This window comes from Rhineura floridana, chromosome 20, assembly GCF_030035675.1.
Source record: "Rhineura floridana isolate rRhiFlo1 chromosome 20, rRhiFlo1.hap2, whole genome shotgun sequence".
Classification (NCBI taxonomy): domain Eukaryota; kingdom Metazoa; phylum Chordata; class Lepidosauria; order Squamata; family Rhineuridae; genus Rhineura; species Rhineura floridana.
Window position 1 is genome coordinate 21,934,470 of NC_084499.1, and position 26,214 is coordinate 21,960,683.

A 26,214-nucleotide genomic window follows, 5' to 3' on the forward strand; every position below is an offset into this window, starting at 1 on the left:
TGTTCTGTGGTTTCATGAAACTGTCTGTGGGCCTGGCTGGGATTGGCTCTCTGACTGAATAAAATGTCTGCAGAAGGCATCAAAGCCTCAATGGCTGCTTGACTCTTTAATTTTTCATTTTACTGTGGAAACAAAAATGAGAGCAATGAGTCAGGGGTGGGGGGTGCAGAATCCCTTGTCAATGGCAGGTCCAGTGTTAGACCCCCAAATGGGACCCCCCTCCCCCCTCACTTTGCCGTGGTTTTGCCTTTAGTGGAGTGAGATCAGCCAGTTCTACGGGGGCTCCAGCACCTTCTGCCGCTTCGGCTTGAGGATGGCGGAGCAACTCCTGAGGGAAGAGGAGCTGCGCTCGAGACACCAGCGGGCCCTCCTCAGGCTGCGCGAAAAGGCCCTTCAGGAGAAAGCCACGGCCGAGCTGGCCTGGCTGGAGCAGGAGAGGCGGTGAGGACCATTCTGCAAGCGCGGTAGGGGCCTGCCTTACCCATCTGAGGCATCATAGACAATGCCAATTCCTAATCTCAGTAGTTCAAATCTAGCAACAGATGAATCTGGTTAGTGCCCATCTTGCACACTTCCACATTAATCTCTGGATTTTTAAAATAATTAATATGAATAATTTTATTCATTATTTGTCCCTTTTTTCAGAAAAGTGAACTCAAAGCAACTTACAAAAACATTCAAATCAACCTAAAATGCTCACCTATAAAATCGTTTATGAAAGTTCATACTTAATATATATTTAAATGAATATTTTATGTTAATATATATATATTTATCTCAACATATGCATTGATAAATATAGTTTACCCTGAATTCATATTTTTATGCATTTTGGTACGGGTTCTTTTAAAGCCGCGAATGGTATTGCAAAATTTGGAAAAGTGCAAAATCTAAGGGATAATTAAATTCCGATCCATGAATGTATGTATTTATTGCCAAAAGAGGCTTCTAAGCAGTTTACAAATATAAAAACCAACTACACAAGCACCAAAATATAAACATCCAAAATTAAAATACACAATAAAAAACATGGAAATGGACTGCCTTCAAGTTGATCCCGACTTATGGCGACCCTATGAAAGGGTTTTCATGGTAAGCAGTATTCAGAGGGGGTTTACCATTGCCCCCCTCTGAGGCTAGTCCTCCCTAGCTGGCTAGGGCCTGCTCAGCTTGCCACAGCTGCACAAGCCAGCCCCTTCCTTGTCCGCAACTGTATAAAATGATCCTGTTAAAACTTTCGAATATAAGCATCCATAATTTAAAATATGAAATAAAACAATCACATTAAAACAACACAGTCACTAGGATCAAAAGATCAACGTCTTCAAAAGCAGGTACAAATGGGGACCTCTCTTATTAGTTGCGGAGATGCAGTTTAGGTCAGCTTGCTTAAAAATATGGCCAAATGACATTTGTCAAGTCACAAGCCAGGCAGGCAAAGGAGGAAAGGATAAATTCCAGCACCTTTATGAAGGAATTTGTACTGAAAGGCTTTGCTGTGAATTTGCAATGTTGAAAATGAAAGTAGCCAAGAGCACCTTTGTAGCACCTTAAAGACTTAAAGGGTTTTGTAGACTAGAGTTCATTTCATCAAATGGCTTGAATGTTATCCTGACTTGCCAGGTTTTATCTATATATGGCTGGGGAGGAAAAGTGTTGGCAGGGGGTTGGTCTAAATAACCTCAAGGCCCCTCCCAAACTTATGATTCCTTGACACATTCCTCCCTTTTTATTGGACCTTGGTCTGAAAGAACCCTGCTGACCTAAATTTACTTTCTGGAGATTGATTTCAAACTGTTTCTTGTTTTCAGCTGCCAGGATTCAGCAGAATCAGCCATAGATGACAATGCGTTAACCCTTCTAACGAAACTGAAGCAAGAGCAGGTAATGGAGAAGGGGGAAGCTATCACACTTTTCTCTCACCCCCCCCCCAGAATTTGTGTGGGTGGGAAGCTCCCTCTATGTGGTTTTCCATTAAACCCTAATGAAAAAGCCACTTTGCTAATAACAACCTGTGCTCAAATTACCGGGGGGGGGGAACCCAAACCCAAACCCATTCCTCTTCTTGCTGCGTTGGCCCTTCATCTAGGGTCATAGGAAGCTGCCCTGTCCATCTAGCTCCTTATTGTCTGCACTGACTGGCAGTGGCTCACTAGGTTTTCAGCCAGTCCCCAGCTTTTGTTGGAGATGCAAACCACTGAATCTGGGACCTTCTGCACACAGAGTAGGCGCTCTGACACTAGGAGCTACGCCCCTTCTGTTAAAAATAAAATAAGATCCTAGCCCTCAGAGTTCTGTGACAGAGGTACAGTCATTCCCCATAACGCAGGAAGCTGCCTGATACCGTGTCAGCCTGTTGATCCATATAGCTCAGTGTTGCCTACACTGACTGGCAGTGGTGCTCCAGCAATCCAGAAAGGGGGTCTCGCCCGGTCCCTGCCTGGGGACTGACCCCGCAGCCTTCCCTTCTTCTCTGTGCTTCTCTGCAGGCAGAAATCCGGCACCTGCAGAACGTCTGCAAGGCCGCCCACCGTGAGAGGAAGCTGCTGTTGAAGCAGCAGCAAGAGCTCCTGCAGGTGCAGCAGGCAACAGCCCAGCGCTGGCAGCAGCTGGGCAGGCTGGCAGAGAAGGATCCGCAGCAGGTCCGTGGCCTCCTGAGATGAGGTGCTCCTTCTGCCGCCCTCTTAGGCTGCTGTGTCACGGAGAGGGATCCGAGGTGGAAGTCAGGGACCCCCAGAGACAGGGCCACCGCCGTCCCCTTCTGCTTCCAGAGGGATTGGTGGGGGGTGAGTCATGGTGAGAGCCCCCACAATGGAGAGTGCAGAGGAAGCTGCCTGATAGTGAGCCTACTGGTCCCTCTAGCTCAGAATGGTCTGCAATGACTGGCAGCAGCTCTGCAGGCTCTCAGGTGGGGACGTTCCCAGCCCTACCTGGAGGTGCCACTGGGGATTGAACCCGGGGCCTTCCGCATGCCAAGCAGGTGCTCTACCCACTGAGCTTTGGCCCTTCCCTGCCGTAGGAGGGGCAGGTAGTTCCTCATCCCTTCCCTGTTGCCTGAAAGGCCGCACCTGTCCCAGGCCTGCCCTGGGAGGCCTGCCTGTGCTTGTCTTCACAAACCCAAATGCTTGGCTCCAGGGTGCCTGAGTCCACCAAAGCCAGGCCCTTTTCATATTATCAGAGGACTGGGTTGGTTCAGGATTTACAGGGAGCAAACTGAGTGATAGCTTCTGTTTGCCAGTAACATAATGTGAACCATGCGAATTAAACGGGGATGTGAGTGGCACCAAACACACACTAAACCACCGTGTAGCTGAGCCTGCACTTTGACCTCTGGAAAACAGTGCAAGGACTGTCCATCTGGAAAGGGTTGTTTTTACACTGTATAGATACAGTATTTGTTCCATCTGTGCCATGGAATGGACAGAGTCCAGGCTGAGCCCAGGCGGGGGGGCCGGTGAGAGAGAGAAACCTTGTCCCACAGCAGGCTCTTCCCTTTCCTTTTCAGGATGCTGGGAGAACAGGCCACTTTGGAGGAGCCATTGTGCTGGAGGAGGGAGGCGGCGGCAAGAAGGTGTCCCGTCTAGCACCTTCCAACGCAACACATTCAGGAAGATCCAGAGGCGGACGCAGCCACGGCCAGCTCCAGGACGGGGCCCAAAGCAAGTAAGGAATGAACAGAAGAATTGGCCCTTTTACAAAAAGGGAGAAAGAGAGAAGTGGTTGCTGGGATGAGCTTTCAGGTGGGCAAGAGCCATGAAAAACTTGACTTTCAAACCCCTCTGTTGATTTGCCACATGCTGTTGTCAAGAAGCAGCACTTTGGTTATGCAAACAGCCCCCTACACCTTCTCTCTTTGGCCTTGTGCATACTTTGGGGCATTTGAGAGGGAGGGGGAGTGTGGCTCTTGGGCTCAGGTCCTGCTTTTGGGTGTCTTCCCATTGAGGCATCTGGTTGGCCACTGACAGAACAAGATGGGCCCCCTTTGGCCTGATCCAGCAGCTGGGCTCTTCTGATGTTCCTGGAGTGGACCACAAGGTCCTGAATGATGGCCTTGGATGACTCCAAGCCACTGGATTTGCCTCACCTGCTTGGATGGGGCCTGGGGGGGGCAAAGGGCAGGCTTTGCCCTTTGAACATGTGCAGAAGAGACCAAGGCAATCTCTATGTGGGAGCTGCTGGAAAAGGTTTCTCTCCGGAAGCATCAGCTTGCAGGTCCAGCCTCACCATGAGGCAGAGTGAGGCGGCTGCCACAGGTGGCAAATCTTGGGTGGTGATGGCAGTGGAGGCCAGGACTGGGTGTTCCCTGAAGCCTGCCCTGCTGCCCTGTGCTGCTGCCGGACTGGTGAAGTACATAGCAACCTAGTAGTCTCATCTGGTGGCATCTCTCCCTCCATCCCACCTTAAGACTGACTGATGCGGACTCTGTCGCTTCAACATCAAGCCAGTTTTTTTCTTCTCTCTCTCTCTCCCCCCTGCCCCACCATTCGTTGCACCCCAACCCTGGCCATCTTTCTCTTTCCATATTGGTGAATATCCAGCCTGAAGAAGAGCTCTGGAAGACTCAAAAGCTTGCTCACTGTTTTGCAGTGTTCCATAAAAGTATTGTCTGATTGCGGATTTTGGATTTTTTTTCTTATGGGCTATCACAGCTTAAGAACATAAGAAGAGCCTACTGGATCAGGCCAGTGGCCCATCTAGTCCAGCCTCCTGTTCTCACAGTGGCCAACCAGATGCCCGTTGGGAAGCCCCCAAGCAGGACCGGAGTGCAATTTCAAGCGCCTGGTATTCAGAAGCATGATATTGCCTCTGACTATGGAGGCAGAGCAGAGTCATCATGGCTAGTAGCCTTATTCCCCATGTTTATTTAACAAAATTTACATACTGCTTGATCGTAGGAAACCTCAAAGTGGTTTACAAAAAACCTCATGGTTTACAAAAAGTAAATCCTCTTGGCTGTTCATGACATGCGCCTTGAAGACTGCAAAAGTGACATGAAGACTCAGAGCACCAGAATTCCAGCTGCGTCACACAGCTGGAGGGAGACAGTCTGTTGAGAAGAGACCGGTGTGTGGGAGACCCGTAGCTCAGCCGCAGAGCTCCTGCCTTGCATACAGGAGGTCCCAGATCCAGTCCTCGGCATCCCTGGATAGGGCTAGCAATATCTCTGGTGTAAAATTTGGAGGGTCACAGCTGCCAGTCAGTGTGGATAAGCTAGATGGACCAATGATGTGTCTTGGTATAAGGCAGCATCAAATGCTGTTTGGGGCTCAGTCTCTGCTGCAGGTGCTAAAAATATCCTCTCTCCCCTTTCTCTAGTTGCTGGTTTCTGAAAGGGGTCCAAGTCTTCGACAGCATTTGTCAGGGACCTCTGTGGCAGCCGCCTGTGGGCTACAATAAATGTCTTGTGGGCCAATTGATTCTTCCCTTCCATGCCAATCTGTGGAAGGATAAATTGTGCTGCAGGGTGCTTCAGTCTATGCTCCTTTCTCCCTTGGAGCAGTAATTGCTTTCAGCAGAATCACCATAATGTCAATGGGACAATTCACTGAGCGTTTCCTAGCAAGAGGCGCTTCAGATCCATCGTCCTGCAAGTGGACAGCTTCTGGCTTCAGCTGCCCTTAACTCACCCCGTTTCTGTGTGTCTCTCCCCCCCCCGTGCCCCCCGTTGGCTGAGTACCTGGCCCTTGCGTTGGCCTGGCTGAGCAGGCAGGACGCTCACACGCACACGCACACACGCACACACATGTTGAGACCTGCAGTCCTAATAGCTGCACTGCACTGATGTCTCTCTTTGATCAGAAGACATCACTATTGATTCCTCAAGTTATTTAAATGAGACGGATGGCTTCACAGGCATGCCAGCCTGACACGTTTCTTGGGGGATAGGGCAGGCTCTCCCCCCCCCAGAGGAGACGTGCACCACAGCCATGCCTTAGGATTGATGTCTGAGGAAGGCAAACAGCTCTCCAGGCGCTCTGTTGGTTCATGAAGGCTGATGTTGTGATGGGGCTGAGCTTTAACCTTAAATGAGAGCTCAGGGAATGAATATTCAGTGACGGTTTTGGATTTGTTATTCTAAGTTTGGCTCCTTTGCTCAGGCAAAAGGGGAAGGCTCACCTCTGCCCAGCCCACGATACTGTGGACCTAACAATAGCCTATTGCTTTATCCAGGACAAAAGGACCTCTGATTTCCCCCAAAAGGTTATTTATTGCCAAATGGAGGGCTTTAAAATCGTGGCTGTAAGGAGGAGATTGAGGCCAACAGCCAGACAGCGCTCTCTCTAAGTCTCTGTGGGACTTTATTCCCAAGGAAGTATGCATAGGATGGTTGACTTATTGAGCCAGATCTGGGGGCTTCATGTCTGCAAATGTAGAGCCAGATTTGAGGGGCACGGGGGTGTGGGGAGGGCGGGGCATGGGGGGAGGAATCAGCGCTACCTAGCAGTGGCAGCCAGTGGCTCCATGTCAGTGGGGCAGTGGAATCCACTCTGGGTTTTAGTCCAGACTTACAAGGAGCTGTCCAAGGTGCTTCAGCTGGGTCTAAAAGCAGCTGAGCAGATTCCACTGGACCACTGGCATGGAGCCACCGGCCGCTCCTGCTACATAAGGCTGGATCTGGCCCAGTCAAAAGGGCTCCTACAACCCCTCCCCTGAGAAGAGAAGCTCCTTGTTGATGCAACTCGAGGTGAGTCACAGAATCATAGAGCTGGAAGTGACCTCAAAGGTCATCCAGCCTCCTGTCAGTGCAGGAGACCCAAGACAGCAGCACCCAATAGGACTGGGAAAGAGATGGCCCTGGTTGCCAACCACTAGGCTAGCTGGCCGCTGGCTTGATTCAGTATAAAGGCTGTCACCTGCCTGGCTTGCTGTGCTTCTCCCCAGACCTCCTGGAGTGGGTCACATTAGGCAGGCAGGCCTGCGTCAGAGTGCCTTGTTTGAGTGTCAAGGCTTTGCCATGCCAAGGGGGCTGCCTGTAGCTGCTATCCATCCTGTCTGGTCCAGAAGCTCTCCGTGGATCCCCCCCACCCCGCTTCATGTGTTGTCTGTTCCCATAGAGAAGGGTGATGGGTAAGTGAAGGGCCGTGTGTTTGGCTAATGGAAATACTCTCAAATAAATCTTTGCATGAAGCTGATCTATAATTCATGTTGCTATTGATTATAGGTCAGCAGTGCCTTTAGAAAGGATTGCTGGCTTCACTTTCGCTCCCTTTGATGGAGAGGCCGGCTGGCAGTGCTGTGGGTCGAATGGGAGATATTGCTAATCGAGCTCCATGGCCAATGCTGCCTCTGGAAGTGGCTGAGCCCCATTGCCTGGATCAGTCCCTCTGGCAAAGACCAGGGACAGCAGTTGCCCTCCCTGCAGCATCTTTAGCGAGAGGCTAGATTTTTTTTTGCACCAAACTGTGTATGGCGATCACGGCTTTGTCCGCCTCATTGTTATGCATTATTCATTCTGTAGTTATTTCACTGCCCAGAGAACTTTACAATGCTTTATCCTAAAAGCTCCATTCAACAACTAGTTTTCTAGGGTTTTGGGGGGTTTTTTGAGAGAAAGAGAAGAGCTGCCACTCAGTGGCAGAGTATCCACTGTGCACACAGAAGATTCAGTTCCCAGCATCTCTAGGTAGGGCTGGGAAAAACCCCTTCCGAAACCCTGGGAGAGGTGCTACCAGTCAGTGTGGACAATATGAGCTAGATGCACCAAGGGGCTGACTCAGTAAGTACAAGTGTGATACTGTCTGGGAAGGACTGCAGCACAGGGGTGGCGCATCTGAGAAGTCCCAGGTTCAATCCGCAGCAGCATCCCTAAGAAGGGCTTGGAGAGACTCGCTGCCTGAAACCTTGCAGAGCAGCTGCCAGTCAGTGCAACAAAACATAAACAGCGGGAGGGCACCAAGGGAAGGCTCTCCTGCTACGATGAAGCTTAGAGCAAATGCATTGTCTTCCCTTGTTGGCTCTCCTTTTCCCCTGTTGCCTCCCTCTTTTTGACTGCAAGATCCTCAGGGCAGAGACCTGTGTTTTTGTTGTTTGTCCTGAAAGCACCATGTGCCATGCTGCTGCTGCACAATCTTTCGAGACCCTCAAACGATTCAATGCTGTTCGTTTGCTTACAGCCTTGGCCCTGAGAGCAGAAAAGCATTTCCACAAAGGGATCAAGCAGCAGAGATGTTCCCTGGGTGGGAGCGATGGCCGGGAGTTCAAGAGGCTGAGCTGCTGGAAATGACTGCTGAGGGTCTGCATTCCTCCAGGGGGCGAGCTGGAGGCCCAGCCGCAAAGCTTGGAAGCCGCGGGGTCAAAGGTAATGTGGCAGGGGGGTGAGGAGGACGCATTCAAGAAGCTGGGAAGGCGGAGCGGCTCCAGAGGCCCCTGGACCCCAACACCCCCAGCTGGCAGGGCCAACCATCAGGCGTGATGGGAGCCACCAATAGTCCAGCAACATCTGGAAGGAGGGTCTCCATTTCCCCAGCCCTGCCCTAAGCAATGGGTGTGTACGTAAATAGCCCTAAATATCTTTGGATGTGTAGAGTGAAGCACTACCTCAGTTTCACCCACTCTTTGCTCAGTTTAACAATGTTGCTGCTGCTGCTAAACAAATTTATAGACTGCTTTACAGACTAAAGCCACTGAAACGGTGAACAAGATAAAAACAGAATAAAACACACAACCCCCCCAGCTCTAAAAACAATTCCAGACTCTAAAAATAAACCCATCCCTACAAACTCAAAAATGGCAAAAGTTTCTTTAGATATAAAATTGATATTCCATAAATGCCTTGGTAACGCCTCAGAGCAAGCCTTCTTAAGCAAAAACTGTTTCAATCGGCATCTAAACATCATCATGGTAGGCGCCTGCCTGATTCAGCTGGTAATTGAATCTAGAGACCTGAGGCTGCAATGCTAAAAACCTGGTTTCTAGTGCAGCCTGGTTGGGGCTGATGGGAGTCATAGTCCAAATTATCTGGAGGGCACCAGGTTGGGGAAAGTATAGGCAATGCTGAGTTAGTTGGCCTGATTTGGTCGAAGGGAGCTTCCTGGGTTCATATGCTTCAGGGCACACTTTTCTCACCATTCAGTAATCACAACCAACCCTTGCAGGTGGGACAGGGGCCCCAGACAAGGCTGAAGCCAGACAATTCACTTCTGGTGAATTAAATTCTGGTAAGAAAACACCCAAAGTTCTCTCAGAAGCTTCCTGTATGTTTTATCAGGGTGTATTGTTGTTGCTGTTCCTTAGAACTATGAAGTTGTTGTTTAAAGAAGTTCCTGGTTTAATGTGCTGTCAAAGGATCTGGTGATCTGCAGAACTATTTACTTCAAGCCACACAAATTCCCATCCCTCCTGGCTGGGTAGCCTCTTGGTCTACAGCAGATGCCTCTCTCAAATTCTCCTCAAGGAAATCATACACTAGACCAAAGGCTGTTATGTCCAGTTTACTTCAGCTGCTTCCATGACGCTTGAATACAGACAGAAAGAACAAGAGACTTCTCATTTATTACTAAAGTGTACTGATCAACATCCTGCTGGTGTAAATCACACCAGAGAACCCAGATGTTAAGAGATCTGCCCAAGGTTTATTAAGGAATATGATTATGTGGCTTCTTCAGAAGAAAATCATAACTTATTCTGAATGTGCTATTAAAAATGTGCTTTCTTGTGAGGTTATTTTCAACATAATTTAAGATAGCACATTCTTTCTTTTTAAGAAAGGGGATGGTGGAGAAAGCACATACACAAACCGGAGATGGGACTGGACAGGAGCAATTTTTATTTCTTGGTTTTACCTTCAGCTCATATTTCTTCTTCCTGTCCACCAAGCTTGTAACAAGAACATCGAGATCTTACAGAGGAGACACTTTTTCATTATATATAGCAAATGCCTACCTGAGGAAACTATAAATATTATCCTGGTGCTTATAATTCTGCATAACTGCCCCCATTCATATTATTTTAGCCTAATGGAATATAATATATGCCATAAATGGTCACCCAGATAGTATCACAGTTAATTGTTGTGGTAGCTAATAAATATAATATTGACTAATAATATGTTCAAAGCACCTGGCTGAGTAATCATAACATAAGACCCCTTCAGCAACTGGATCAGTGCAAAGGTGCCCACCCAGTCCAGCCTCCTGTCCTCCCAGTGGCCACCCAGATACCCCAAAGGGAAGCCCACAAGCAAGCAGGACCTGAGCGCAACAGCAACTCTTCCCACTTGCAATTCCCAGCAACCAGTATCATTCAGAGGCATGCTGCTTCTGATATTGAGAAAATAGAGAGCCATCATGGCTAGCAACCACTGGCAACCTTACCCTCCGTGAACTTGTCTGATCCTCTTTCAAAGACATTCAGGATGATGATGATAAAAATATTTTTAAAAATATTGCAACCTGACAAGTCCTAGTAAGCCTTGATTCTGTTCTGGAGCCAGTTCTACCTGAGCCAGAATCTGTGAGCTGTAGTCAACTAAGTCCTCCTCAGTCTAAGTTAACCTCAATAGGTCTACTCTGAGTAGGATGAGCAGTGAATTCCACCCTGTAAATCCAGAATGAATTACGGTTGATGCAGAATTTGATGGTGTTCCTACCAGCATGAGCACAGACCCCATCGGTGTTGTTTATGTTTTACAGCTTTTTACTACTTCCAGGAATAACTGGTTTTGCATTTTATGCAAGTGTTTTAACCTTAACTGGGCCTGCACAGAGTTAAGCTGAGAACTCTCCTTTCTTTTTGAAACTGTAAAGATGCATGTCTGCTAACCAATACAACTTAACACTGAGTAAAATAATAAAACAACAGGCATGAAATTGTTGCAATATTTGAGCCTAATGTTTTGCTCTCAGTGGCCTAGAATTGCCAAGCCCTTCTCCATTTGAGACTCCTTGGCCTTTAACACTTGAGTAACAAATTTGACAGGCATTACTTTTCCAGTTGTTGAGCTGATGAGGAACATGTTTATGTTGGATTTTTAGAGGTGGAGGCTCTGAAATCAGTTAGCAAGTAAGAAGTATCTGAATTCTGTTGCTTTCTAGATCATTTGGAGAGCAAGGAACAGGAGGAACAGGATGAGGACGTGGGTGTGACAAAGTATTCCAGAGAAGACAATCCTTGCAGTTCCTCAGATAAGGGACCAGAGTGTTTGGTTTCTGCAACAGCCTCTGCCAAATTGTATGGCTTCTCTCCGATGCTGGAGAGACCTCCGTTCAATTCTGAATTTCATAAGGTCCATGCAATTCTAATAAATATCTCTGGAAGCTCTGTTTCAGGGTCTGATTTAGAAGCAGGGGACTCCCAAGACACAGACATAAGCCTGCCTGAGGAATTCGCCTTCCAGGAACAGCTGCCTGATAGCTATGGCAATGGTCCTGGGATCCCTGCAGTGTCACAGCAAGCAACCGGGGAGGGAAACTCATCATCATCTGGGAGGAGATGCCACCTTCAAGCATCTCGTGGTGCTCACTCAAATCAAGAGGGCACTGCAGTTTTGTGCAGCCAGGAAAAGACTTCAGAAGGCATGCCAGAGAGTGAAGAATCGGATTCCTTGATACTATCCAACAATGGAGGGTCAAGACCAAACTCGCCTTCCTTCCAAGCCCAGATGCCTGCTACTGTAAGGGATGCAAATGCTTCCACAGCTGCAGTCCAGCTACCTGTTGCAGAGAGCGACAAGATGGCTTTCCAAGGAATGGCAGAGTCAGAGGCTGCTTCCTCATCTAGCAGCTGCCGCCGCCACCACTGCCACCACCGCCACCACGACTTCCACTGTCTCGAGGACCAAAAGCAGGAGGAACTCAAAGCTACCGTTAGCAAAGCTGAAGGAGACGGCGATGATGAAAATACACCTAAATTTAAAAGTAAACATGAGACTGTGACAGCAGCACCTGAAGCATCTTCAAAGAATATGGAACCCATCAACGACCTGTTCCAAGATTCTGTATTTCTAGCAAGGGACCAGGGGCCATCGCTCCCCACAGAGTCATTCAGCTCCTCCAAACGCTTGTCAGTTTCAGATGGTACAATCAGTTGCACCAAAAATTCAGCTGATGAATGCATGTCCTGCAGCAGCAGACCAGGTGAAGCTGTAACTACCCAAATCACTAAAGTGTCTGTGGGCTGTAAAGAGGCTGATGCCAGTTTCCTTTCTCCTAAAACCACAGAAAAGACAGCTGAAGATCAAAATCGCCCTGCCACATGTAGTCAAAACACAAAGGAGCCTGAGCTGCTGGCCCTTCATTCATGTCTGTCCGCAGGTGGGAAGGAATGCCAAATCAAAGGCTGCACCCCCCTTCTGAACAGTGACAAAGGCACTGTACACCTCACCAATGAGCCTTTGCCTGCAATGGAGGACGATATAGTGTCTCCTGTAGATGAAGTGCTGACTTATGGAAGCACTGATTTGCCATCCCCTAGCCTACGGGATGCCTCCTTCCAAAGTGAGGATCTTCTCACCCCTCCTGAAGACCTGAGCGGAAAAAATGACAATTCTGACTTCAGCCTGAAAGACTTTCCATCTCCACCAGAGCAACTTATGTTCCCTGAGACGGAAGACCTTCCATATTCCATGGATTCCATGGATGAAGATGCATCTGTAAAAACCAATGACTTGCCGTCATTATCTGAAGTTGACAGGCCGGGGAAGGTTCCATCACCATCTCTGGTGTTATAGATGTTTCTTCAGCTAACAACTCCAGTTGCCTTCTGTGCAATGAGGACAATGTAGACTGGGGTAGCCCACCAGATATTGCTGGACCGCAACACCCTGGCTAATAATCAGGGGTGATGGGAGTTACAGTCCAACAACATCATTAAAACAAGAAACTGTAAAACCAACTGCAGGCATAGGCCGTGTACATGCCATGCATTTAAAGCACATGGCTTCCCCCAAATAATCCTGGGTACTGTACTTCACCCCTCTCAGGGCTACAATTCCCAGCACCCTTAACAAACTACAGATCCCAGGATTCTTTGGGGGAAGTCATGTGCTTTAAATGTATTATGGTGTGTGCAGCCATAATGCCAGAGGGCCACACTGAATTAACCTGTGGGGGCAGGGGAAGGACTTAATTAACCAATTAAAATAATGCTTGGATGTTTAAATGACAAGAGTAGGATTTTTTTTAAAAAAATCACACAATTCTTAATTTTTAGAAAAAAATCTGAAGCACAATACCTGAATGGATAGATATACCTAGATCATTGTTGTGTTGGCTGATTGATGCTTTTAAGCATGCTTTTTATCTGTTGGGGGGCTTCAGGATGAGGTTTATTTGGGTGGGAGAAAAATGTCAAAAGGGACCTTAGGACAGGAGTGAAGAGGGAACTACAGGATGGGTGCTGTCAAAGGGTGTGTTGGGTGTCCAAGTCAGAGAGATGCCCCAGGAGGTGGTAGAGGCACTGAAGGAGAGGGAAAGTGCCCAGATGCAGGGTGTTGAAAAAAGGAGTTGCAGAGCGGACTGTGAAGTTGATTTTTTTTCATGATTGGAAGTTTATCTTTTGTAAAATGTGTGAATGAAAAAATAGTTTGCCATGATTTCATTTAAAAAACATATGAGGTGTATTCAACTAAGCCCTACTCAGTAGACCCGTTGAAATTAATTTCTATGAGATTCCAGTGCTAGTCCTACTCAGTGTAAACAACGACATGTATTTGTCTGTGCTTGTAATATTTATATGTATAGTGAAAGCTGTTTAATGATTTCAACAAACAGCAGATTTGCCTTATGGGTGAAGGAGGCAGCAAGGGGGGGGGACTTTGGACCTGATATAACAAATAGTTTATGTCTCACTGGCTTTGTTCAATTTTCTTTAATTAAATTAAATGCAAATATTTGTTTAAACACACCAAAATCACTGAATATGGACTGTGCAAAACAGTTTTAATTTCAAGATATGTGCTGCGTTGCTTGTTTAAAAAAATGACAAAGAAATGCATATATTTATTTATTTATTTATTTAATTCAATTTTTATACCGCCCATAGCAAAGCTCTCTGGGCGGTGTACATCAAGTAAACACTTTACATTCAATTTAAAACCACCTGGTCATCAAATCAACAATTTAAACATACAACAAAAACTAAGATTAACATAATTAATCCCATTAAATATAAGTCAAAAAGTAATTAGAAAAAGTTGAACATATAACTATCTTTACAACATTAAATACAAAATACTAAAATATTAAATACTAAAAATACTAAAACGCCTGGGTAAAGAGGAAGGTTTTCACCTGGCGCCGAAAAGATAGTAATGTAGGCGCCAGGCGTACCTCGTCAGGAAGGGTGTTCTATAGTTCGGGGACCGCTACCGAGAAGGCCCTCTTTCTTGTAATCGCCTTCCAGGCGTCTTTCTGAGTAGGCACCTGGAGGAGGGCCTTCGATATTGAGCGCAGTGTACGGGTAGGTTCATATCGGGAGAGACGTTCCATCAGGTATTGCGGGCCTGTGCCGTGTAAGGCTTTATAGGTTAAAACCAGCACCTTGAATCGGGCCCGGAAACATATAGGCAGCCAGTGCAAGCGGGCCAGAATCGGTGTCACATGTTCCGACCGCTTGGTCCCAGTTATTAATCTGGCCGCTGCATTCTGCACAAGCTGCAGTTTCCGAACCGTCTTCAAGGGCAGCCCCACGTATAGTGCATTGCAGTAGTCCAATTTCGAGGTTACCAGAGCATGAACAACTGAAGCAAGATGTTCCCTGTCCAGATACGGGCGTAGCTGGGCTACCAGCCTAAGTTGGTAAAAAGCACTCCGTGCCACCGAGGCCACCTGCACCTCAAGTGACAAGGACGGGTCCAAAAGGACTCCCAAGCTGCACACCTGCTCCTTCAGGGGGAGTGTAACCTCATCCAGAACAGGTCGAACATCCATCTGGTCAGGGGATCCATTTACTAACAGCATCTCAGTCTTGTCTGGATTGAGCTTCAATTTGTTCGCTCTCATCCAGTCCATTATCGCGGCCAAGCATCGGTTTAACACCTTGACGGCCTCACCTGAAGAAGATGAAAAGGAGAAGTAGAGCTGCATATCATCAGCGTACTGATGAGAACGCACTCCAAAACTCCTGATGACAGCACCCAGCGGCTTCATATTGATGTTAAAGAGCATGGGGGACAGAACTGATCCCTGTGGAACTCCATATTGGAGCGCCCAGGGTATCGAGTAGTGCTCCCCAAGCACTACTTTCTGGAGACGACCTGCCAGATAGGAGCGGAACCACTGCCAAGCAGTACCTCCAACTCCCAAATCCGCAAGCCTCCCCAGAAGGATGCCATGGTCGATGGTATCAAAAGCCGCTGAGAGATCAAGGAGAATCAACAGGGTTACACTCCCCCTGTCTTTCTCCTGACAAAGGTCATCATACAGGGCGACCAAGGCCGTCTCCGTGCCAAAACCGGGCCTGAAACCCGATTGAAATGGATCCAGATAATCGGTCTCATCCAAGAGTGCCTGGAGCACTCTTTTTTAATATTTTTAAATAAAGATGTTTCTGATTGCACTTTCGTATCCTATATAAAAAGGTTGATACTGTAAAGGTTGATTGCACTGGAGAAAATACTTTTCATCCTTTGATTTTGGGAGAGGGGAGGGGTTTTTGTGTGGCTGGTGGGAGTTTGTACTCCGAAACATCAGCCGGGAGAAGGCTTCTCAGACAGCCTCTTCTTTATAGCACAAATACACCTTACATGGACAACTCCCGGGGGAGAACTATTATCCCTACAGGTTAATGTTATATTTCCAAGAACAACATCAGCCTTCCTCAAATGGGTGTTGTAGACTGTTATAATTGTTATTGTTTCCCATGCGGCATCCTGAAGTGATTTACAAAATAATATACATAAAATAGTTACATATATAAAAACAGTTAAAACAATTGCACATATAAAAACAATTATAAATATAAGAGCAGTTTAAAACAGCAGCAGCAGATACATAAAATCAGTTTAACTCCAAGACAGATGCCAACTGGGATAAAGATTTTAGGAGGTTTGTTAAAAGAGGACTGTCTTTAGCAGGCGTCAAAAAGACAATGGAGAAGGCGCCTGTCTGATGTGCAATTGGAGGGGGTTCCAAAGGGCAGGTGCCACCACACTAGAGGCCTAGTTTTGATATCATGCAGAACAGACCTCCTGATAGGATGCCTTATTGGGTATAAAGAGCATGAGGTGATTGGTTGGATAGGTAGGGGAGCGGTTTGACTTCAGCTCCCATCAGCCCCAGCCAGCATGGCCAATGGTCAGGGGTGATGTAGTTTAATCCAGGGTACCCCTGCTTTGAATTTTTTTTTAAGGAACGGCATAATCAAAATTCAGGGTGGAATTTTTGGAGGGCAGACTACATACTTAAAAAAAACTAAAAGGATCAAGGACATGTCTCAACTAAGTGTTGCAATTGCAGAACAGTCCTTTAGAACAGATTAATCAGTAAACTGAGTTGGAGAAGAAGTACTTAGCTGTAAACCAAGAGCACAGATGGGGAATAAAAATGGCGGGTGCAGAACATGGCAAACATATTAAATACCCCTTACCATTATGTGTCCAACACACTCCGTGCTGACAGCCAGATATATTGTCCGGCTCTGTCAGTGGCAAGGCTTCAATATCAAGATTATTCTTCTTTCAAGGTCTAATATTTTCTTTGCTGTGGCTTTGATCAATATTAACCTCTTGGGTCAATAAATCTTAGTACCAGCCTCAAGAGAAGTCATTAGCTTTCATAGAAAATGATTATTTCTCAGTTAAACTCTGCATTTAATTTTTCTGTAATCCATCTTTCTTGGACTCTCACGCGTGCTGCAATTCTTCTGAACAGCCCCTGAAAACAATGGCCTCCATAATATATAAACATTGCCCCATTTTCCACTCCTTGAGCTTGAAATGCTTCGGTTCATTTAAATTCTGTTCAAGGAACAAATCACTTTCCTGAACTGAGAACAGATTTAAAACACACACGCACAATCCAAACACACACCAGAAGCAGAGAACTCTCTGGGCTAAAACTAGATAGGAAAGAAAAGGGTGGGGTTCTTCACAGGTTCTCTGAAGGAGTTTTACCATTTACATACCAAAGAGGGGGAAACAGAAAAGCGTTACTAGCAGCAGGTCTGTCACCAGACTGAGAGGCACTGCAGTTGGTTCATGTATGAGTTGAAGGGTGCAATCCTGCACTCCAGTTAAAAGGCCGTAGGTGGGACCGGAAACCTCTGCCTCTCTCCAGCTGCTGGCCTCCAACTCTGATCAGCCCCAGGGCTCATGGTCTGAGACGACGGTTAATCCAGTCAGTTCTGGAGAGTTTGGGGGTTCCCCATTCCTGGGCCAAAGGATTTGGCTGGCAGAACATGAAACATGTCAATGCCACAACATATGCCACGTGGTGGGGATTCTTTGGCACTGTTCCACATGTTGCTGAACTACAACTTCCATCATCCCTGGCCATTGGTCATGCCGCTGCAGGGCCTGATGGAAGGTGTAGTTCAGCAACATGTGGAGGGCTAAAGGTTCCCCACACCTGACACACACTATGAAAATTGCCGTGATATGCTGGTGCCCTCTGGAGGGTTTGGACTATAACTCCCATCAGCCCCACCCAGCATGGCCCTATGATGCTGGGCTTGATGGGAGCACAGCCATGCTGGCTGAGGCTGATGGGAGTTGTAGTCCAAAACATCTGCAGGGCACCAGGTTGGCGAAGGCTGACCTAAATGGACCATCAAATTAATCCGAGCTGTGCTCTGGTTCCTGGCAATCAGGGAAAGCTAACCATTGTTAGCAAACTCTGAATGTCTTGTGAAAGCAATCAGCAAGCCTCATGCTATAAATAGTTCCTGCCAGCCTCTGAATCAATGCAGACTATCTGTGAGCCCTGTACTTAACTTACTAATCAGCAGTCCCGGATCACATTCTTGTAAATTCAAACTATATATCTCTTGTGTTTATTAGAGGATGGGGGGACAGTTAACTTCAAGAGCACTCTGTCCAGTGGAACTTATGATGTCAAGCAAAATCTCACTGGCAAGGCCTGCAGTGTCATTTATACCACTGAGTGCAAATCCCAGGATGGCGTATTTAGTATACAGTAAAAACAACAACCGACCTATGCACATCTTTTGGAATCAGAAATCTGCACATATGTATATGACGTTTTAGTGTATATCTCGGGAACCAGACCACCTAGAAACTTATTTTTGTTTAAATGAAAGCTGAGAGTCCGGAGATCTGGAAAGCCCCACAGAAATCCAGAGTCTCTGGGCAAAAACTGGACCCCTGGCAACCCTAGTTTGAGACCTTAACCCCACGTGGCCCTGCCACCTACCTACAGGGTAACCACACTTGGCGTTGCTCAGCTACAGCAGGCACAGTGCTTCTGAATGTCTCCGCTTCGGCTTTGATGGTAGCCTTTGATCCTCGCCATCTGAGCTGCTGAAGAAGGTAAAAAACTGTTAAGGATTTAATATCTCTGTTTTGTTGAAAATGGAAATGGACTGCCTGCAAGACGATTTCGAGTTATGGCAACCCTACGAATCAGAGGGGGTTTACCACTGCCTTCCTCTGACGCTGAGAGGCAGTGACTGGCTCAAGGTCACCCAGTGAGCTTCATGGCTGTGTGGGGATTCGAACCCTGGTCTCCCAGGTCGTAGACCTTAACAGCTACACTACACTGGCTCTCCTGTTTTATTAGACACTCTAATAAATGTATGATTTCAGTGACTAACAGCATACGACCAGGATTCAGCGCAAGCCTATCCCAGGTACTGTCTGAGGCTTTAAAAAGTGCCTGCTTGTCTGTGTGTGTGGAGAGAGAGAAAGAAGGGGAATTATTTATCCTACAAAAGAAAGGAACACCCAAAATACAGTGTTTCTGTGGTTTTATTGTGTACCGCTTAGATTTCTTTTTAATGTCAAGAGGGCTAGGATTGTTCATAAACAACCTTGCTGAGGCTGCAATCCCTGTGTGGGTTTCGTTGGGAGTTGCCCTGATCTTCACAGGGGCTTTGACATGGGCGGGTGAGGCGTACAGGAATTTGTTGTTGTTATTAATTATTATAATAATAATAATAATAATAATAATAATAATAATAATAATAATAATAATAATAATAATAATAAATGGTTGTTGACCTTCTTGGCCCTTCAGCCAAAGGTCCCAGGGCGGGCTACAACAATTTCAAGATGCACCATTACGTCAGCGCTTCATCTGGGCTCTCAAGGGCACTTGGTGCTTCTCCTCCTTTGCGCAACAGGCGACTGACAACTCGAACAGTCAGCAGTAAACAGCCGGGCCGCGCCGTGAGCTGGCAAAGCGGAGCACGAGCCCTCAGGGGTCTACTCGGAAGAAAACCAGGCCGACTACAGCGGGCCTTACTCCCGTGTAAGCACCGCCGCCGCACGTTCCCTGTTAATGGCGGCACCAAAGGGGGCGGGCGCTTGGGAGGGGGCAGCCTCACCGCTCCGTCCCCTCTGCCGGCCTCGCCAGCTGATTGGGCAACTGGGAGAGGGCGCCTGGCCGCGCCCCCTGGTCCTGGCCCGTCCCGTCTCCAAGGCCGGCGGCCCGTTGCTAAGGGAGGCCTAGCCGCCAGGCCGCCTCCTCCTGCTCGCCTCCTTTCCTCCTCCTGCTCGCCTCCTTTTCTCCCTCCGACATGGAGGCGGATGGCTGCAGGAGCAGCAGCAGCGACCGTGCCTGCCTCGTCGTGGTCGCGGTGCTGCTGGCGGCGACGTTGGCGGCTCCCGCCGGAGCGCGGCTGTACCAGGCCGGCGTGGACCCGGTGTGGGTGCTGGAGGCCGGGACGGTGCTGCGGGCGCTGCGGGACTCGCCCTCGGCCTGGCTGGTGCAGTTCTACTCCTCGGCCTGCGGGCACTGCGTCGCCTTCGCACCCACCTGGAGGGCCTTGGCCGGCGACGTCCACGGTGAGCGGGACCCCCGCCCCCACCAGAGACACCCCCTGAAAAAGAAGGTGCTGGGGCGAGGCCGGGCGCTCCCTCCCTCTTCCGCTCCCCCGCCGCCGCCGCCCGGCTTCAGGCGCTGCGTGAGGGGAAGCCCCGGGGGAAGGTTGGGGGGTCTTCTCGTGAGGCTTTCTCTCCCCCCTCCCCAGAGTCAGGGGGTAGCACGTGGCTCTTTCTCCCCCCCTCCGTTTCAGCCTCACAGCAACCCCGTGAGGTAGGCTAGCCTGAGAGACCGAACAGGAGATCCAGTGCTACTCGGTGGAGTGGACCCGATGAAATGAATGGGCCTGATGAGCGTGGGCCCCTTGATTTCACTGGGTCTGCTCTAAGAAGAACTTCGTTGGTCTCAGGCCAGGAAGGCCCAACGATGCCCCAGCGAGCTTCATGGCTAAATGGGGCCACTGGGCCGTTTTGTCCTCGCAGCAGACCTAAAAGGTAGGCCAGGCTGAGAGGGAGTCCCTAGCCCTGGTCTCCTGCGTGATCTTCCTGGCTTTGGATGGATGGGGCTTGAACCTGCGTCTCCCGGCTGAGCCTTCCCCAATTTGACCCCCCCCATTATTCTTGGCCTTTGGCTCCCTACGCCCCCTCCCACCCAGTAAGGCCAACGTTCAGGGAGGATGAAGAGAGTTGTCGCCCAACATCTGGAGGGCCACAACCTCCTTTGTCTGCAGCCTGACTCGGCCTGAGGTGGCGGCTTACTATGCGGGGTGGTTTTCTTTACTTTTCCAGGCTTGCAATACGATGCATTTGGAGACCCAAACGGTTTTTGATGTGCCAGGCGAGGTTCCATACACTTGGGAGACTTGCCCTTGAAACTCTCTTGCCTGTGAATTGTGGATGTGTTTCTAGGTGATCTCTGTGCAGGCCTGAGAAGGCAAGGGATTGCACACCACTGGTTGGAGGAGGGCAGCATGTTCCTTAAGCAATTGTAGCCATCATTGTCAATGCTGATGAAGCCCTATTCACGTATGAGGCCCAGTGGGGGCAATTGCACCCTTCCACACACAACACACAACACACACACACACCCTTCCAGCAGCCCCTTCTACCAAAATGTTTCCCTTTTCATTTCCCAACTTTCTGAGGCTTCAGTGGAGCACAAAATGGGAGCCTTTTACGAGATGCATCTGCTATGGGAAATCTCCTCCCTGCTCCAGCTCCTGGTTCAGAGTGTGGGAAAAGAAGCCATCAAGTTATCCTCCCCCCCCTCCAGGTTCCTGGCTCAGGGTGTTGTGATTAGCACATTGAAAACAAACACACTTTGTTGCTAACAGAGCCTGCCCAAACCAGCTCAGTAGATTCTGTGTCATTCTCTGTGTCCTCTCAACATGTCACAGGCTCCCATCATAACTGCTCTAGCGCCCTCATTGCTCTAGAAAGCCTGGCAAAGAGCCACTTGAGGAGAGTGAAGCAAGCAGCCCTTTTAGGTTTGCCAGGCAGAGGAGTACAAATGGGACAGAGGAAGCTACGTCATACGGAGACAGACCACTGGTCTACCTAGCTCTGTCCTGTGAACACTGACTGGCAGCTGCTGTCCATGGTTCCAGAAAAGGTCTTTCTCAGCCCTACCTGGAGATGCTGACAGGGATTGAACCTGGAACCTTCTGCATGCAAAGCAGGTGGTAAGGGAAGCTGTCTGCATAACAGGTGTGCTGCGAAACTGAGGGCTGCGGATGAGGTTTAGCAAATTTAGCTCTAGGGTGAAGTGAACCTTTTGTGCCATGTCTCTCTTTGTCTTATTTAAATGTTTGCTGAGAGGACTATTGGCTGGCTGTAGCTCATACATTCATGTACTGTTTAAACCTGTCTCCCTGAACAGAGTTTCCTAGCTAGAGAGAGTCTTTTTGCTGTGATTATATTCTCCAGGAGAAAACTGTTGTGGGGGAATGGACTTTGAGAGAGCTTTTCAGTATGCAACATGGTGAGAGGCTAACACAAACTTAGTCTCATTCTTTCAAGGAACTGCAGTGCACAGACAATATAGGAATAAAGTTGTTTCTTTGAACATTAATAGGAAAGCAGTTTTATCTATTTTTTAAGGAGAAAAGCACTGGGTACTGACAGGGGGGTCTTGGTAGAAAATAAAAGTTTTGCCACAGAGGAGACATGCTTTCCCCCCTAATTCTTTATGTAATTGTCCTTGGAGGAAAAGGAAGACTTTGTCATAAATCAAGGCATCTCCTGGTATTCTTACAACACAATTCAGTTGCACATTTACTCAGAAATAAGTCCATCTGAGTTAAATGCATAGGCTATAACAGCCTGAGAATCAGAATAAATTTGTCAAGATCAGAGTTCATTTCAGCACTGTGATACAGAAGTAACTTAAGGCAGTGAAACATGCTGTTTTGTGTGCTGGTAAAACAGTTTTGTCTTATAATAACTCAGTAAGAATTTCCTTGCTGCAGTGAACACCTCTCAACTCAAGATTTGTAAAAAAAATGTATTGACTTGACCAATAGAGCTTCTCCAGTAAATAAAAGGTGTTCTGGATAGTTAAATCTTGTTTCTTTTTAAAGCAGGTGTTACAACCTGGTACATTTAAGATGCACCTGTACAGTCAAAAGAGGGTTGTGGCCCTTGGGACATGGATGAACTAACTGAGAATTTCATATGTGGTCAAAACTTTAGTTTCTTTTCAATTGAAATCTATCTTAAGGCAGCTCTAGCTGAGACTAAATTTCTTGCAGCGTGGGTCACATATCTTTGCTGTTCATGTATGGTAATGGTGCATCATAACTGGGATGGTAAGTATTTGGTACTCAAACAATTAAATTTTTGTATGTTACCACTCCAGATGTATTCATTTTCTGTAGCGCTGAATATTTAGAATAATTTTCTCCTTCCCATGGGAAAGGACCCTGGAGCCCTGATCCCCATCCTCAAAGTCCTGCTCAGGCCCAGTTCTTGCTCTTAAGGAATTTGAAATGTACAGTAACTTTTGTCCTTTCAAGGTTTTGTTGTTGTTGTTCATAGCCACAAAACTTAGATGTTTGGTCTTTCTGTTGTGTGAAAGCTGAGATTCTCAGCATTTTCTCAAAATGTATCTTGCCAGCTGTGGCTGTCCCTGGACAGGGAAGGCCTTGTCAAGTGACCCCTGTGCTGGTAACTTCCACATTGGGTTACTGTGATGTGCTCTGTCTGGAGCTGCCCTTCAGAAGTTGTGGCTACGGTTCTCTGGGAGGTGGCCTTGCCATGAGCTCCTAATGCCAACCCTGAAAGAACTGCACTGGCTGGAAATACGCTGCTGAGCGCACTTCAGGGGACTTATGTGGGTTTATAAAGTTGTATAGAACTTGGGGCCTGGATACCCGAGAGGCCTCCATATCAACCTGCTCAGTTACTAAGATCAGCCAAGGGAAGGAATTTTGGCAGTTCTTGCCTGATGATATTAACCTGCATTCTTGCCTAATGGTATTGTGTACATGGATTTTTAACTTGGTGGAGCTTACTTCCAAGTAGATGTGCATAAGGTTTGGTGTAAGCATCCTGGCAAACTGGGATGGATACATAATGGAGTTTGCATTAACCCATTTTCCACCTTTAGCATTTAGGTTTGTGTCATTTTTATTAGTATGTTAGCAATTGTCCATTATGCTAACTGGCGCTTCTGAATCTCCAACTTGCAGCATAAGGGGAGGGTGGACAGAGAGCACTGGCTCCCTTCTCCCCCTCTTTGTTGAATGCTGAACAACTCGCCTCCCAGCTGGTGCATTTAACCAAGTATTTGTCTTGAGATGGGCCTGCATTGTTGTGCAGCGATCCATTTGCATTTGGCTTTTTAATGCTCCTGTTCATTGTCCTTTGAGGGTTGGGAGACAGGTGGGGAAGGGTAGAGCCCAAGTGGTGCTGAATCATGAATAAGACAGATCACCCGAAGCCAAACTTTCTGAGCTTGTTGTGTGTTCTGTGACAAAATCACTTGCTACCTATTGTGTGCCTGTGTGAATGCTCCCCCATCTGCTGCTCAGAGATACTCTGCGGAGTGAGCCTGGGGTCTGTTCAGCTGCTAGGCCAGTCAGAGCGTTTGCTCTCCCAAAGGAAAACAAAGACAAGGGAGGAAGACATTTCTGCAGCAGTGCAGCAAACTGAGAGGCTTCCAAGTTTTCCCTATCCCTTTTCTGAGAAAGCAAGGGATGATTTCTTTTTTATATATGTTTCTTTAAAAAAAAAATTCCTGGTTTTCTCAAATAAAAGTCTCCATAAATACCCAGGATCCAAAGACCTGGACAACTAGGCTTGCATGTTTGCTGTGTGTGTGATGCTTGTGTCTGTCAAAGAGCGGAGGGTGTTCTGTGACTTTGGGGTGGCCATGCCCACTGCTGACATGTGACCCCTGGAGGACTCGCAGCGGGGTGGTGCAGCCCTCAGGCCATCTTATTGTATCTTGGAGGGAGGATTAGACCCTTCCCAAATAATTTTTATGGAATAATTTCCCCCTTTCCCGTTCTGTGAAAACCTCCCTATATATAGCAATAAAGCATGCTGGTTTGGGGTGCACATCACTTCATAACATGGGGGGGGAAGGTTTCAGGAAGTGCCCCTTTTTTGTTCTTCCCCCATCCTCCCGCTGTCTTGCTTCTGTGAGCCCCAAATGCAGCTTCAAGGCCCCCGTTCCAGACTTGCCGAAGCCTGAAGCAGTTCTGTTGGGGACAGGAGATACTGCAATGTTTATTGTTCCCTGTATAAGTTTTAATTATAATTGTATTGTTGAGGAAATCATTTGTGCATTTTACTGATAGGGAATAGCAGCAGTTGTGAGTTCTCTCTGTGTCTCTCTCTCATGTATGTGCACACACACACAGAGCAACTTCTCTTCTCACCTCTGCCTAACCCCCACTGCCTGGCCGCCAAACCTGCTGGCTTCTGCAGTGGTACGCTCCTTCAGTCTGCTGATTGCAATTTTCTTTTAGGAAAAGGCCTTATGCAGGAAAGATGGTCTTGCAGTAAGTATCTGCTGAATAACTTGACCCTAAGCAGCTGGAATATTTACATGGGTGATAGAGACATCATAGCATTATGAATTCACAGTACGTTTTCACCAGACCATAAAGGGCAAGATCCCTGCAACATCCTTGGGTATTTGATGGTATCTAAAGTAACAAAATGAGAAATTAAAGTTTCTTGCAGTCAGGTCCTGCTTGCGGGCTTCCCCCAGGCACCTGGTTGGCCACTGTGAGAACAGGATGCTGGACTAGATGGGCCACTGGCCTGATCCAGCAGGCTCTTTTTATGTTCTTATGTTCTTAAAGTTATGGCTTGGGTGGGCACAAATATATGAGACCCATGCACCTTGGAGTCAAATTTGTAAACTGCTCTAACTCAGCCATTTTCCATCGATCCCCCCCCCCCGGGATTCGGCCATAGTATACACCTCACCAAGTGAAGAGCCAGTGTGATATATAGTGGTTGGGCTGTGACAAGGGAGACCTGGGTTCAAATCTCTGTTCAAGCCATGAAGAGTATTTGGTGACCCCTGGCCAGGATTGTTGTTAATGGTGATAAAGGGCAGGGCCTGATCTCTTTGTCAGGGTTTAGACGGGTGGATCACTGGGCAAGCCTTCTGCCCCAACTACCCAGCTGTTCCTAAGGCTCTATAATCTCTCCCCTGCAGCTGATCATGTCATAACTTGTCTGTTGCTAAACAACTGTGGGAAAATGTCAGGTCTCTCTAACTTTTCTACTGGTTCACCTGGAAACTGCAATATAAGTGGCTCTAGCAGCTCCAGCAGCTTTTCTTTCTCTCTCTCCTCGCCCCCAGCTTGTTGCGATTCGCAGTGCCAACAGATGAGGAATTAACTGTACTATATTGGTTATATGCAACTTGAGAATTCGGGAAGAGATAGACTCAGAGATTCTTGTGCCGTTTGGCTTCTCCAACAGGGTGGATTAAGCTGATTACTCAGAGCACCATGAAATGTTACTGCCATAGTTCATGTTAACCCTTGTAGATGGCGCAGCTGTCCGTAGTAGCTTCAGTAACTTGCCTTTTGTCTAAATGTTTGCAAACATTTTGGTGTTCTGGATGTCAATTCACCCCAATATAGTGCTCTTCTGTCACAATTCTGGTCAAATCCAAACCATCCATTTAAAGCAATTGGCTTCCTTCAAAGAATCTTGGGAACTGTTGATTGTTAAGGGTGTTGGGAATTGCAGCTGTGTGAGGGGTAGACTAAAGTTCCCAGGATTCTTTGGGTGAAGGTGTGTGTTTAAAATGTGCTTTGAGTGTCTGGAGTGGATGTGATCTTCCTGTGTATGTTTTTACAGATTTTAAAATA

At 47.6% G+C, this 26,214-nt stretch overlaps 2 protein-coding genes and 1 long non-coding RNA gene across 6 annotated transcripts in view; 2 read left to right on the plus strand and 1 right to left on the minus strand.

The window, feature by feature from the left end:
• CCDC187 (coiled-coil domain containing 187) overlaps positions 1–13,753 on the plus strand; it is a 34,433-nt gene extending 20,680 nt beyond the window's left edge. For all 3 annotated transcript variants that reach the window (XM_061603882.1, XM_061603884.1, XM_061603883.1), the window contains 6 exons: positions 254–441; positions 1,812–1,884; positions 2,490–2,642; positions 3,506–3,663; positions 8,115–8,299; positions 11,034–13,753. In XM_061603882.1, the coding sequence (XP_061459866.1) occupies positions 254–441; positions 1,812–1,884; positions 2,490–2,642; positions 3,506–3,663; positions 8,115–8,299; positions 11,034–12,667 (2,391 nt within the window). In that variant the 3' untranslated portion in view covers positions 12,668–13,753. The remainder of the gene's footprint in view (positions 1–253; positions 442–1,811; positions 1,885–2,489; positions 2,643–3,505; positions 3,664–8,114; positions 8,300–11,033) is intronic.
• On the minus strand, positions 1–19,466 carry LOC133373749 (uncharacterized). Its single transcript, XR_009759743.1, has 3 exons — positions 19,115–19,466; positions 18,309–18,412; positions 1–122 (listed from the first exon to the last, which is right to left on the minus strand). It is a non-coding gene; the product is annotated as an uncharacterized LOC133373749 (long non-coding RNA).
• Positions 19,459–26,214, plus strand: part of QSOX2 (quiescin sulfhydryl oxidase 2) — a 24,218-nt gene continuing 17,462 nt past the window's right edge. For both annotated transcript variants that reach the window (XM_061603885.1, XM_061603886.1), the window contains exon 1: positions 19,459–19,900. In XM_061603885.1, coding sequence (XP_061459869.1) covers positions 19,633–19,900 — 268 coding nt within the window. In that variant the 5' untranslated portion in view covers positions 19,459–19,632. The remainder of the gene's footprint in view (positions 19,901–26,214) is intronic.